Source organism: Cydia fagiglandana, chromosome 20 (assembly GCF_963556715.1).
Source record: "Cydia fagiglandana chromosome 20, ilCydFagi1.1, whole genome shotgun sequence".
NCBI classification, from domain to species: domain Eukaryota; kingdom Metazoa; phylum Arthropoda; class Insecta; order Lepidoptera; family Tortricidae; genus Cydia; species Cydia fagiglandana.
Window position 1 is genome coordinate 14,529,057 of NC_085951.1, and position 13,952 is coordinate 14,543,008.

The 13,952-nt window shown below is 42.8% G+C and overlaps 1 protein-coding gene across 1 annotated transcript in view; it reads right to left on the reverse strand.

The window, feature by feature from the left end:
• The window catches only part of LOC134674905 (uncharacterized), a 23,225-nt gene extending 9,592 nt beyond the window's left edge, over positions 1-13,633 (reverse strand). The window contains exons 1-11 of the mRNA XM_063533062.1: positions 13,351-13,633; positions 11,281-11,417; positions 10,220-10,310; positions 9,529-9,686; positions 7,731-8,121; positions 7,044-7,201; positions 5,769-5,992; positions 5,538-5,704; positions 4,050-4,185; positions 3,467-3,516; positions 1,160-1,280 (exon numbers count right to left, since the gene is read on the reverse strand). Of these exons, the coding sequence (XP_063389132.1) occupies positions 1,160-1,280; positions 3,467-3,516; positions 4,050-4,185; positions 5,538-5,704; positions 5,769-5,992; positions 7,044-7,201; positions 7,731-8,121; positions 9,529-9,686; positions 10,220-10,310; positions 11,281-11,417; positions 13,351-13,385 (1,668 nt within the window). The 5' untranslated portion in view covers positions 13,386-13,633. The remainder of the gene's footprint in view (positions 1-1,159; positions 1,281-3,466; positions 3,517-4,049; positions 4,186-5,537; positions 5,705-5,768; positions 5,993-7,043; positions 7,202-7,730; positions 8,122-9,528; positions 9,687-10,219; positions 10,311-11,280; positions 11,418-13,350) is intronic.
• Positions 13,634-13,952: the final 319 nt, after the last annotated feature.

Below are 13,952 nucleotides of genomic sequence, written 5' to 3' on the forward strand. Positions count from 1 at the left end.
ACGTGTCTGATAACATTAACGGTTGAATTGCGTTTGATATTTAATTTAAATGAGGTTTTTTTTTGACGACCATTTAAATCAGCAGCGCAGCGGTATTATGGTCGCATTTATCACCTGTCATGTCATGCGTCACTTTCGCACTTACATATTTGTTAGAACGTGACAGGCATGGTGATAAATGATAAAGAGCCGACCATCTTGGCCCTACGGTTTGGAGATTGTTTTAAATATGGCAGTAAGTATAACTTTTGGAATACAGAATATAATATTTTATAAAATCTGATGATCAGCAAGCCTATTATGGATCGCTTTATCCACATTTATCCACGTGATAAAACAACTGTCACTTTTTAACTCTGTGGGATAGAAAGGGACCGACACCGTTTTATCACGCTGTCACGTAGACAAATACGACCATCATATCCGTACTGATTTTATACGCTTTTACTTACTAACAAACTCAACTAATTGACATTTGTTTTTCAATTTATAGATTATTATAGATATTAAAGTATGATAGACATGCAAAAAAACCGGGCAAGTGCGAGTCGGACTCGCGCACGAAGGGTTCCATACCATAATGCAAAAAAAAAAACAAAAAAAGCAAAAAAAAACGGTCACCCATCCAAGTACTGACCACTCCCGACGTTGCTTAACTTTGGTCAAAAATCACGTTTGTTGTATGGGAGCCCCATTTAAATCTTTATTTTATTCTGTTTTTAGTATTTGTTGTTATAGCGGCAACAGAAATACATCATCTGTGAAAATTTCAACTGTCTAGCTATCACGGTCTAGATACAGCCTGGTGACAGACGGACAGACGGACGGACAGCGAAGTCTTAGTAATAGGGTCCCGTTTTACCCTTTGGGTACGGAACCCTAAAAAGAGGAAGTACAAACAGCTTAACTATCTAAAAATAGTTATTTACGATACAAGTGCGGAAAAGAAGAACTCGTGTCGATTTTATACGATACAAGTGCGGAAAAGAGCAACTCGTGTCGAATAACCTATTCGCACGTGTATCGTACAACGTTTTACAGTACATATGGTCACGAAAAGTGCTATTTTACGCACTGGAACGGAAAAATTGGACCATATGTACTGTAAAAAGTACGTTTTGATAGTAAATTGTTCTGTATAGAATTTTAAAATGGTTACCTGGTGTAATACTAAGTCGTCGGCTAGTATAGGGAGGCCGCAGAACTCGCACGGCAGCCGCAGCTCACCGGCGTCGCCGGCGCCGGCTGGCGGGCTCGGCGGGCACAGGCGGTTGCTGTCTCTGATAGATAATAGTTATATTTCGCATGTATGTGGTACAACGTTTTACAATAGGTACATATGGCCGTTTAAAATTTCGACGTAGTTACGTAATGTGCTATAGCACAGGGTATCGTAATGGACCACCAGATGTAAAGCATGTTAGTGCAGCTTACTACTTTACAGTGTTTTTGTGTTTTTGTTAAGGCGTGGCTCACTCCGCGATTTCGTCGCGTCGCTATAAAGTACATGCGGCCCACACCAAATTCGGTGTCTAGCAGTAGTAGTTGCCGCGCATCGCTACGGAACGGACTCCTGCATGCAAGCGATTGTGCTTATATCTCTCGCAATGGAAGCGTTTTGTTAGAGAGTGAACCTTCTTACCTAGTATTATTTTATTCTGTGGTTACACCATGAAAAAACTGTTTTTTTTTTATTATTATAAAACTATTTTACACGAATCAATCTAGTCCCACTGTAAGCTCAATAAGGCTTGTGTTGTGGGTAATAGACGACGATATACATATACAGGGTCATTTTTGGACCGTTATGCTCTAGTTTCCTAGGATAGCGGTGCCGTCATATAGCGGCCGTCTCCATACAAATACGACGACATCCATATTTAGCCGTATTATTTAGTATGGAGACGGCCGCTATATGACGGCACCGCTATCCTAGGAAAACCGATCTTTAGCCATATTGTGCGAGGTGATTAGGTAGGTCGTACTGAACAACTTTTACTATGGGACCAACCGCGAATTCCCAAAAAAAATTTGGCCTTCCCATAGAAAACGTCGACATCCACTCGACCAAAGTCTACGAAACGGCCAAAAAATGTTTGTGATTTCGGAGTTGGTCCCATTGAAAAAGTTGTCCAGTATGGCCTACCTAATCACCTCCTACAAGTCTATAATTATGTATAAACACTTTTTTTATACCACATTGGTGGCAAACAAGCATACGGCCCGCCTGATGGTAAACAGTCACTGTAGCCTATGGACGCCTGCAACTCCAGAGGTGTTACATGCGCGTTGCCGACCTTTTAAAATCCTGTATACTCCTATAAGTACTTACATATATACATATCCATAACTCAGGAACAAATATTTGTGATAAACACACAAATAAATGCCCTTACCAGGATTCGAACCCGGGACCTCTTGCTTCATAGGCAGGGTCACTACCGACCAGGTTAGGAGGCCGTCAAGTTTATTGTTTAAAATAAATTTTACAATACAGTGAATCACGACCCTGTGCCCGACCGTGAGCTAGGAAACCCTATGTTACAGGACAGTTTCGTCATATCAATTTCTTAATCTACATTACACAATGCCATGACTTGTAACTTCTACTTTCGAATTTCAAGAACCCTTGATATGTATGTAACTGTAACATACTTCGCGCAACACGGAAGGGAGGCGGCATTCGCACTATTTCCCCTCTGCCTAGGTACAAGATCAACTGATCTAGCGCGGGTAATAAAACTAGTTGCGCTCGGATTTTAAACTAGACCAAATCTAGTCGCACGAGTTTACACAGCAGAAAAAATGCCTAATTAATTGCTCGGTTTTTTGTTGTATGGATTTTGTATGTAAGTGTGTGAGAAGTGCGACTGTGACGACTGTATGCACCTTTCCCCCCGTAAAAAATGGCAGACAGATTTGTACGGTAAGATATCGCTTGGGCCCCTCCCTTCCGACATGTCGGAAGCCGGTGTTGCTCGAAGCAGGGCTCGGAACCGGTATTGAAATACCTGTTAATATCGGTCCAAAGCCGTTATATTATTTCGTTCATTAAAAAACCGGTTAATTGATGGAACGCGAACTAACAAATTACGTCCTCTCTCCTAACCGTTAAGAAGAGGGAACGGAAGTTTAGGGATCGCAGGGAACGATATAATACCGGTTACTCTTGGCTTTCGGAGACTCTCGGTTAAACTCGTTGTCATACGTGAAAGAGATAGCAATACTTACTCGTTCTATCTCGCTTCGATATTTTCAATTTAACCGGTTAATTTCGTTCCTCGAGAACGAAATGAGAACGTATATGGCATAAACCGTTATCTCAAAAGAACGGTTTTGTAACCGGTAACCGCAAACGAAAATGAAATCCATTTCGTTCCCGGGCGAATGAACGAAACCAGTTTGACAAATGAGAACGGTTTCCGAGCCCTGGCTCAAAGGTAGCATATCATACTATTGTACTTACATGTTAGTATTGTTGGTAGCATTCGGTGCAGAGTTGTATGGTGCTGTTACCTGAAGAAAAAAACAATTATAAACATGTTTTATACTGATCTTGACCTCGGTGGTCAGTTGTACAGATGTAGTGCATAATTGATTTCCATCGTTTTTTCTCGGAAACATTCGTATTTGTCATGCTACTTTAGTCAATCCCGGTATTCCCGGTACTTCTTGTACCGAGACTGACTGAAATAGCATAACACGTTCGGACGTTTCCGTGAAAAAAACGATGGAAAATTTATGCACATCTGTAGCTATTTAATGGTATTATAATATACACAATGTTCATTTGTGTGCTGCATAAGTGAATGGTAATATGTATTTCACTAAATAATTACTAGACTAGGTAAATTGAATATGTATATGTAGGTAATAAATAAAATATTTCTGTTACTTAAAGCTGTTTTTGTTACTGTGCGGAGGCTAGTTAAGGCATACCTGGGTTCTGTTATCAAAGTTTTTGAAAAATCGTACCGCTGTCATCTAAAAAGCGGTACGATTTTTCTAAAACATTACTGATCCTACGGCGCCTCAATGAATCGTAATACCTCGTTGAGCCCTCGTCGCAGCTCCCTCAACGAGGACTTGATCTCGCTGAAGCGGTCCCCGCACGCCGCGCCGGAGCCCCCCGGCGCCCCGCGAGTGGCTCGGCGCCGCTCTGGGCCTAGTTGGAGCTCTTGGAACCTAAATGTAAAAAAACAACAGTAAATATGATACATTACACAAATCTAATCCGACAAGTAGAGAGAAATTTAACAATAAGGGTCTCCTCAAATATATCAACGCGGAATCGGCAAAAGGCTATAGAAAAAACCTTTATATCTGCGCAATAAGAGCGAAAAAGTCGTCTTTCGGGTCGGCTCGCATCCACCGACGCCTGCCGACGCGCCGACGCCTTTTTCGCTCTTATTGCTCAGATATAAAGGTTTTTTCTATCGGCTTTTGCCGATACCGCGTCGATATATTTGGGGAGACCCTTTGTAGATAAAGAATGTTAACCTTTATACCACGCAAAATGCGTGTTACTTCCAGATATAATTTATACCACCGGCCTCGGTAGACTGCCATACTCGGCCTCGCAACTTGTGACCGCAGTCGCCTTCTAGCTCTCGGTTGTGGAGCGCGTTCATTTAGCAAAGCTTGTAGAGTTCTTAATAATAGGCAGGGCTCGGAACCGGTATTGAAATACCTGTTAATATCGTTCCAAAACCGTTATATTATTTCGTTCATTAAAAAACCGGTTTATTGATGGAACGCGAACTAACAAATTACGTTCTCTCTCCTAACCGGTAAGAAGAGGGAACGGAACTTTATGGTTCGCAGGGAAAGATATAATACCGGTTACTCTTGGCATTCGGAGACTCTCGGTTAAACTCGGTGTCATACGTGAAAGAGATAGCAATACTTACTCGTTCTATCTCGCTTCGATATTTTCAATTTAACCAGTTAATTTCGTTCTTCGAGAACAAAATGAGAACGTAAATGGCATAAACCGTTATCTTAAAAGAACAGTTCTTTAACCGGTAACCGCAAACGGAAACGAAATCCTTTTTGTTCCCGGGCGAATGAACGAAACCGGTTTGACAAATGAGAACGGTTTCCGAGCTCTGATAATAGGTAGTTTCATTCTTACTAACCTTTCCATGAATTGTTGCGCAGTCATAGCTGGGTCGCAGGTGGCTTAGATCGTCGATCTGTCCATCTTGGCCTACTCTGTCACGTTCGCCTAGTCAATCGGCTCGGCCACGACATTGAGCCACTTGCGACGGCGGCAGCGATAGGAATAGGTTGAACAGAAACACAGAGATCTGACCCTTCGTTCCCACCTATGGTTGTCGCTGCCGCCGTCGCCAGTCGCGTAATATCGTGGTCGAGCCGTATTTCCTTCAGGCCGTGTGGGTTGCCATACTCGGCCTCGCAGCTTGTGACTGTAGTCCTCTTCTAGCTCTCGGTTGTGGAGGGCGTCCATTTTGCGAAGCTCAAATTCTTAACACTATAGAGATATAGGTGCCATACTTCATAATTTGTGTACTAACCTGTCCATGAATTGCTGCGCAGTCATAGGCCGCAGGTGGCTTAGATCGTCGATCTGCCCGTCTGTCTCTCCGCCCAGTCTATGTCCGTCAGGCTCCGTGGGTTGCCATACTCGGCCTTGCAGCTTGTGACTGTAGTCTTCTAACTCTCGGTTGTGGAGGGCGTCCATCTTGCGAAGCTCAAATTCTTACCACTATACGGATATAGGTCGCCATACTTGATAGTTTGTGTACTAACCTGTCCATGAACTGCTGCGCAGTCATAGGCCGCAGGTGGCTTAGATCGTCGATCTGTTCGTCTGTCTCTCCGCCCAGTCTATGTCCGTCAGGCTCCGTGGGTTGCCATACTCGGCCTCGCAGCTTGTTACTGTAGTCCTCTTCTAACTCTCGGTTGTGGAGGGCGTCCATTTTGCGGAGCTTGTCGAGTTTGGCTGCTGGTGAGAGGACGGGTGGGAGGCCTAGAAGATAAACAAAAAATGTTTTAGTTCTATAATTAAATACTAAAAAGTTATGAACCAAAATGTTGAGCTTTTTTAGGGATCCGTACCCAAAGGGTAAAAACGGGATCCTATTACTAAGACTCCGCAGTCCGTCTGTCTGTCACCAGGCCGTATCTCATGAACCGTGATAGCTAGGCAGTTGAAATTTTCATAAATGATGTATTTCTGTTGCCGCTATAACAACAAATACTAAAAATAAGATAAAGTTATTACTTAAGTGGGGCTCCCATACGTAGCGTTTTGTGTAATGGTACGGAACCCTTCGTGCGCGAGTCTGACTCGCACTTGGCCGGTTTTATTGTAATTTATGGTTAATAAAGCAGAACGTAATTACAAAAAAAAGTTGGATGGTTCATTAAATCAGGGCAACACAATAATATCTTCTTCTTCCTCGCACCGGCATTTTGCCACGGCTCTTGGGAGCCTGAGGTGCACTTGACAACTAATCCCAAGAATTGGCGTAGGCACTCGTTTTTTACTGCACTACGTTTTTAAGCGACTGCCATGTGACCTTCCAACCCAGAGGGTAAACTATTATTGGGATTAGTCCGGTTTCCTCACGATGTTTTCCTTCACCGAAAAGCGACTGGTAAATATCAAATATTTCGTATATAAGTTCCGAAAACTCATTGGTACGAGCCGGGGTTCGAACCCGCGACCTCCAGATTGGAAGTCACACGCTTTTACCGCTAGGCTACCAGGGCAACAATAATATAATGAAGATAATTTCAATTCGTTTAAAGGCCGAGCCACACCGGCTTGCGTGTGCGTGACGTGCACGTGCGCGTGCGCTAAAATGTTGGAGCCGCACACGCACACGTCACGCAAGCGGCGTGCCGTCTCTCATAAGGACCTGTACACTACAACACCGCACGCACACGTGCACGTCACGCACACGCAGCCGGTGTGCACGGGCCTTTAGAGCGCTCCAATAAGTGAGGCCACGAAGCCAGACGCCTGTCCCGCTTAGCAGCTTCTGCTGCGTGTTTACCAAGAGTTTTAGACTTACCGACAGAAAGGTTGTAAGCATTTTGTTCCTGTCGCTTTCGCTCTTCGTCCTGTGCTCGCTTTTGAGCGCTCCAAAACGGGAGGTCGCGCCTGGGGCCCGCCGGGGGCGGCGGCGGCGGCGGCGGCGCGGGCCGCTTCTTGACGGCGCCGCGAGTTGCTCTGTGCGCGGAAAATGTGATAGGGTAATTCGCCTGTAACTCCTCGAAATATATATATAAATATACTAGAAATGCTCATTTAAAGGTATTATACCGGGTGTGGCCTGTAATACGAGCAAAAAATTTAACCGTAGGCTGTACTCCTCATACTGACCGACATTTGTTCAGCAACTTTTAAAAATAACATGTGGTTTGATTTTTAATACACATTAAAGTTTATTCTAAGACGCAATGTATTGCGAATTTTGTTAAGTTTAAGGCGTGACAAGCGACGTCAATCACAATGATATGGCGTGGCGATGGCGTCCATTGAAGGTAATATTTATTTTGTATGAAAAATAGGGAGTCTAAATACTTCATAATTTTTAAAAGTTGTTGAACAAAAGTGTCACCGTTTGAGGAGGGGGTGTTACAATCTATGTTTTAATTATTTGCTCATAGGCCACACCCGGTATAAATCGTATAATATTCATTATTTTATAATTGTGTAAATTAAATATAGAAATAGTTAAAAAGTAATTATTACTCACAACTGCTTATGCACCTTTTCTCTGGGTTCCACACTCGTGTTGATCTGCGGCTGATCGTTGGTCCTCTTCACCGTGACCCTCCCACTCCCACTCCTGTCCCCACTTGTCCCCACATTACATACCCTATCTACAGCTCTTTCATTTCTAGAATTATCGCTAGCTCTCTGTTCTATATTCCTACCGCCATTAACCCCATTCATAACACTACTATTATCTTGGCTTTTAAATCGTATCTCAGTCTGAGGTTTATTTTTAAGGTCGGATCTAGTGGTCTGAGGTATCTCAGTTTGAGGTCTGGCTCTGTTGGGTTCGTTTTGGCGGCTGGTGGACGGGTTGGCAAAGCCGTTGGTGATAGGTTTTGGTTTTGCTTTGATTTCTATTGGCACAGGATCTGAAATGAACAATGTATAAATTAAATGAAGGATTTACAGTATGGCTAAAAAATAAGTGCATTCCCGTTGCCAGGGAGGTTTTGGGATTATACTGAGCAACTTTTACTATGGGACCAACCCCGAAATCACGAAAAAAAATTTGGCTGTTTCATACTTTTAGGCTAGTCCATTTTCTCTGGGAGGGTAAATTTTTTTCGCTATTTCGAGGTTGGTCCCATAGTAAAAGTTGCTCAGTATAATCCCAAAACCTCCCTGCCATCGGAAATGGAGTTATTTTTTAGCCACCCTGTATTGAGAAATAAATACCTACTGTGGTTTATAAAAATCTGGTCGATAAGCCCCTTGACACGTAAATTAATATAAATGTAAAGGTATCCCTGACACTTGAAAAACAATTCTAAAAATTGGAAGCGGCTCTAGTTACAGATGTAGTACATAATTGTTTTCCATCGTATTTTCTCGGAAACGTTCGTATAGTATGAATTATTTGCTGCTAGGTGCTAATCCGTTAAACTTTTGTTTCTTTTAAGAGCGGTCTACAGCTCGTGCCAAAGCAACCATGTCGTTTAAAAAGCGACTATCGTGATAGTATTAAGGTTCAAATTCATATGACAGCTTGTTCAGAGAACAATTAGGGTGGTCTTGTTTTTTGAGATAACAAAAACGTGTTATCTCCGAATGGGCTGATTCAAGAATTTGAACCATATAATTAGAATAGTAAATTTGCTTTTTAAATGGGTTTGTTCCCGTTACTTACGTCGGGGCTATTAGCAGTAAGCATTGTAACCACTGCATAAAGGAAACAATATCTTTTGTTTAACAGATTAGGGTCCGAGCCCGAAAAAAATCACCTGAGATTATTCATACTATATTTGTTATGCTACTTCAGTCCACCTCAGTACTTTTGTACCGAGTATGACTGGAATAGCAAGACAAGTTAGTACGTTTCCGTGAAAATACGATGGAAAATAATTATGCACTACATCAGTACGTGTTGGCTTCGGCTCCGCGGCCCTTTTCTTGAAGTATGAGGATACTAAATGGTTAATGGTCCTACCGTGCCGAGTTTGCAACAGCCTCTAATGGCTCCTCTACACGATGGGCCAGCGCCGGCCACTCCAAGGGGCGCATTTATGCGTTAGAGGGAGCAAGTGATATTGCTATTTCTACGATATGTCATTCTACCGCATGGCTGCGTCCCTTGGAGTGGCCGGCGCTGGCCCATCATGTAGAGGAGCCATAATATGGTGCTGGAATGCAACGGAATTGCTCTGTAGAGGGCAAAACTTCTCGAACCTTCGACAGATCTCCCCGAGGTCTCAACATCAGAGGTAGGACTACCCTACTATACTAATCTATAGTGGGAGTTCTAACTCGCAATATCTGGAAACCCTTGTTATAGTTACCGTCAGAGAGCCGGATAAAGCCGTGGTTGGAGTCCAAATGCAGCTGCCGGTACTTGATCATGACGTACTCCTTGCACTCGGGGCATTGCTCGCTGCGCGCCCCGCAGTACGTCTCGTGTGGCGGTAGAGCGTGGCGTGGGAGCTCTAACTCGCAATATCTGGGGAAACAGAACACGCAGGGACGACGTTGTAATATGATTATGATTAAATATGATGATATGATTAATTGATTATACAAGCTAGACTGTATTGGATTTATAAATAGGTAAGGGAGGGAAATGTCATCTCGCTCAAATCTAAAAAATAAAATAAATAATAGCCTATGTACGTCTCACTGCTGGGCACAGGCCTCCTCTCATGCGCAAGAGGGCTTCGGCTATAGTCCCCAGTCCCCACGCTAGCCCAATGCGGAATGGGGACAAAAGCAGCTTAAAATGTGGGAGTCACAGAAGCCCACAGTCAATATAACACTGCTACTTATCCTATAGGTATATAATGTGTTCCTGATGGTAAGGCCCTCTAAGAACGCAGTGTTAGCGGCGGGGACATGCAGTTTTCCTATTTGGCATACGTTTTAACCCAATCTGTCTATCTGGAGGCACGGCAGTGCCCCCGCCAAGTCGAGCAAAACAAAGATGCACGGCCCATATTAGAAGACTTGAGAATGAGAAAGAACGCGTAAAAGACTAACCTGCATGGCTTGATGGTCTGTGCACAGGAATCCCTGATGTGGTCCTCGAGGTCCGTCCCGCAGACGCTCTCGCCACACTTCTTACACGGCACTGTTCAGAAACAAAACATTTATATTTAACACCTCGTCGTTTTATTAACTAGCAAACTTATAATTACTGAAAGCACCAAATATGAGTCAGGCATTTAGGCCATTTAGGGGAAAGGAAGCATAGTCGAGTTAAAGTTCACCAGAAAATCAAAAAAGCCCTTACAGAAAGCTTGATGGTGCAAATTTCAAGTTTTCAAATACCTTACGCCTCGGCCAGGAAACGAACGCTTCCACCATATCCACCACCATACCATATCCACCATATCCACGCTTCTAACGCCGACCACCTATATACATACACCTACATTTTGCATATTTGTTTTAACCAAATCACAGAATAGTGAACCAAATGTATGGCCGTCGGTGATAGCGTCGAGCGTGCATGCTCAGCGCATTCTGTAACCCTCGGGTTTCCGTCTTAACCTTTAGCTTAAGTCTTGACTATGGCCTTTATTTAGTTACGACCTGGTCACCTATAGGTAGGGGAACTAAAGTAATCGACATAGCCCACCGGATTAGCAAGCTGAAGTGGCAATGGGCAGGCCACATTGCACGCAGAGAAGATGGCCGATGGGGTCGAAAAGTGCTCGAGTGGAGACCACGGACTAGCAAGCGCAGCGTAGGACGTCCACCCACAAGATGGACAGACGACCTTATTATTAAGGTCGCCAGAAGACGCTGCATGCGGGTCGCTTCCAACCGGTACGTATGGATGTCCAAGGGGGAGGCCTATGTTCAGCAGTGGACGTCTTATGGCTGAGATGATAGGTACCTCTACGCGTCACCGGCACCGAGCACCGGCTCCTTGCAGACGGGGCAGTTGCGGAGGTTGCAGTGCACAGAGTGCGTCGTGAAGGTCAGAGAGGTACAGTACACCTCTTCCTACCTTTTTTGTGCAGCGCGTCATGGTGCTCCTGCAGTGCACAGAGTGCGTCGTGAAGGTCAGAGAGGTACAGTACACCTCTTCCTACCTTCTTTGTGCAGCGCGTCGTGGTGCTCCTGCAGTTGTGCCACGGGCACCGGCTCCTTGCAGACGGGGCAGTTGCGGAGGTTGCGCGCGCAGTGCACAGAGTGCGTCGTGAAGTTGATCGAGGGGATCTCGCGCTTGCTGTAACATGCCATGCAATTGGGTATTATACTGTATTTAAAATAAATTATTTTATACCATGCATGAAATAAAGCACCGGATAATTATTAGAAAAACACAGGTAGGAGTTATTTTCAAACATAAGTTCTATTTAATAAATCGGATAGAAATATAAAAAGAAGGTGAGTTGACCGTGACGTCACGATGTAATGTTTCATATAAATTCCATATAAACAAAACGTTTTGACAGTTCTAATAAAACGCGTCTATTACGACAGATATGACCGCAAGGTGGCGGAGCTCGCGCCGTTCCATAGTGGCGAGCGGCAACTACTACTGCTAGACACCAAAATTGGTGTGGGCCGCATGTACTTGTAGCGACGCGACGAAATCGCGGAGTGAGTCACAACTGATTAGAGTCAGTTCTTAGTGTACAATCAGCTGGAAAAGTGGCACTTTTTCAGCTTGCCGTACGGCCGCAGTGGCGAGCGTCCGGCGGCGCGTTCGGCGGGCCTCCAGGCTCCAATTTCACCACGGCTACAATTGTCAGTGACATATGTCGAGCGACAATTGTCAAGCGACAGGTGACATATTACAATATTATAAAATATTTTCTATAGAAAAACTTACAAACATGACAGGCAGTTTGCTACAATTGTATGTATTACAATTATGTTGTGAAACAAGAATAATTTTTTCTAGTCGACATATTTGTAGAATTGTCGGTAATCTTGACAGGAAATGAGTTATATGTCGGAATTTCGTTACAATTGTAGTGTTTCTTGTGACAATTGTCATAAACTTAGCAAGGGAAATATCTGTTTTTTTTTCCGATATAATAAAGTTTTTTTTAATAATTCAATGATGGTGGCAAACAGGAATACGGCCCGCCCGATGGCAAGCGGTAACCGTAGCCCACGGATGCCTGTGACGTCAGCAACAGGGATGTTTTACAATTGTCGCACCTGTCACCCTGGTGTAATGATTTGTGTGCATATGTTTGCTTTTCTTTTTAACAGAATAGGACATTTACGATTTCTTAGTGAATGTAGATATGTTCTGAATGGATGCTCAAAATGGTAAAAAAAAACAAATAAAAGTACCTATTTCTGTTCTCAAACTTGATCATTACCAGACTATATGTGCCTCATTGTTTGACACAGGCCTCTTTCTCAATAAACAATACCAACAATAACTTCATTCTTTATTCAATAACTTCCTGTTTGAAACAAAGTATCTTTGCATAGATTATTCAATGAGCTCATACAAGGTCAAAGATAAGGTATATAAGTGGCAATACAATTTGCTTTACCTATTCCTGATTAAAAGCTTTATAATTGCAATTCAGTATCCAATGAATTTTTGTAACCCTTTAACCATTTGACATTATTTCTAGTCATTCAATTTCGAACCGTAATTCTCATAGTAGAGATGCTTAATGTTGCCGCTACGGACTAAAGGGTTAATTCATGATAGCATCTAAACTATCATCTGACAAAGTATCAAGCGGGATGCGAAGACTGGCGAGATTGTGAGTTTGTGAGGATCATATTAAGAAATCCTAGTTTCTCTGTCTACCCTTTGCAAAAGTGGCATGGTTTTTGTGTACTAAGTATCATTAAGACAAAATAATACTTTAGGAGAAAATTAATAAAACCTTACGATATTCGACCATTTAGTAGTTTATATAGGATTTTTTATAATGAATACTTAAAATCAAAGTTTTGTTGTGAAGTTGAAAATATTATTCAAATAAGTAATAAAGAATCCTGTATATTGCGTGTTAGATAAAGAATGTGTTAAATTTCTTTCCGGTTATTCTTTCCGTAAGATAAACAACCCGAGCAGTTACAACAGCTGTAATGCTCTACATCGGCTAAAAATAAACGGTGAGAGCGCATGGTAGTATAAATAGGACAATTTACACAACACGCTCTAATGGCGTTGTACTTACCAATTGGGACATTGTTTCGTATCCTCTTCATCCATCCTATAGTTTTAACTTTTTAATTACTATTAAACTAACGAACTTAAAACTTAAACTGCTCAAGTTTCTTAAATCAGCAAAAAAAATAAGAAATCACACGGTTCCTGCCGCTTCTCGCAACGCGAATAATCCACATGAGGTCGGCAAATATTCTCACAGTAGTTTATGTACCCTCTTATCACAAAAAGCGATAGAAATTATTTTATAAATTTTGTTTCTCGGTGAATCCCACGAAAATGGTTGTTGTCAAAGTAGTGATGTGACGAAAGTAACGACGTTATAACGGTTACTTGGCAACTGACACTGACAGCCAGGAACTCGTTATTGTCCATAAACAATAGAAATTAAACTGGATTGGGCACGAGTGGTGGGGGATACCTGACAGAACGGGATAGTCTTATGTATTTTTCAGTAGGAGTAGCAGCGAAAGCGCTATTATTGTTTGTCCTTGTCACAGTCTCGCATATTTTTTGCTCCCCACAGTAAATTTAGTATGGATTATGGTGGGCAATAAATAAAGTCGACCAATCATAGTGGCGCATTGCGTATGTTTTATCCCTCACGGAGGC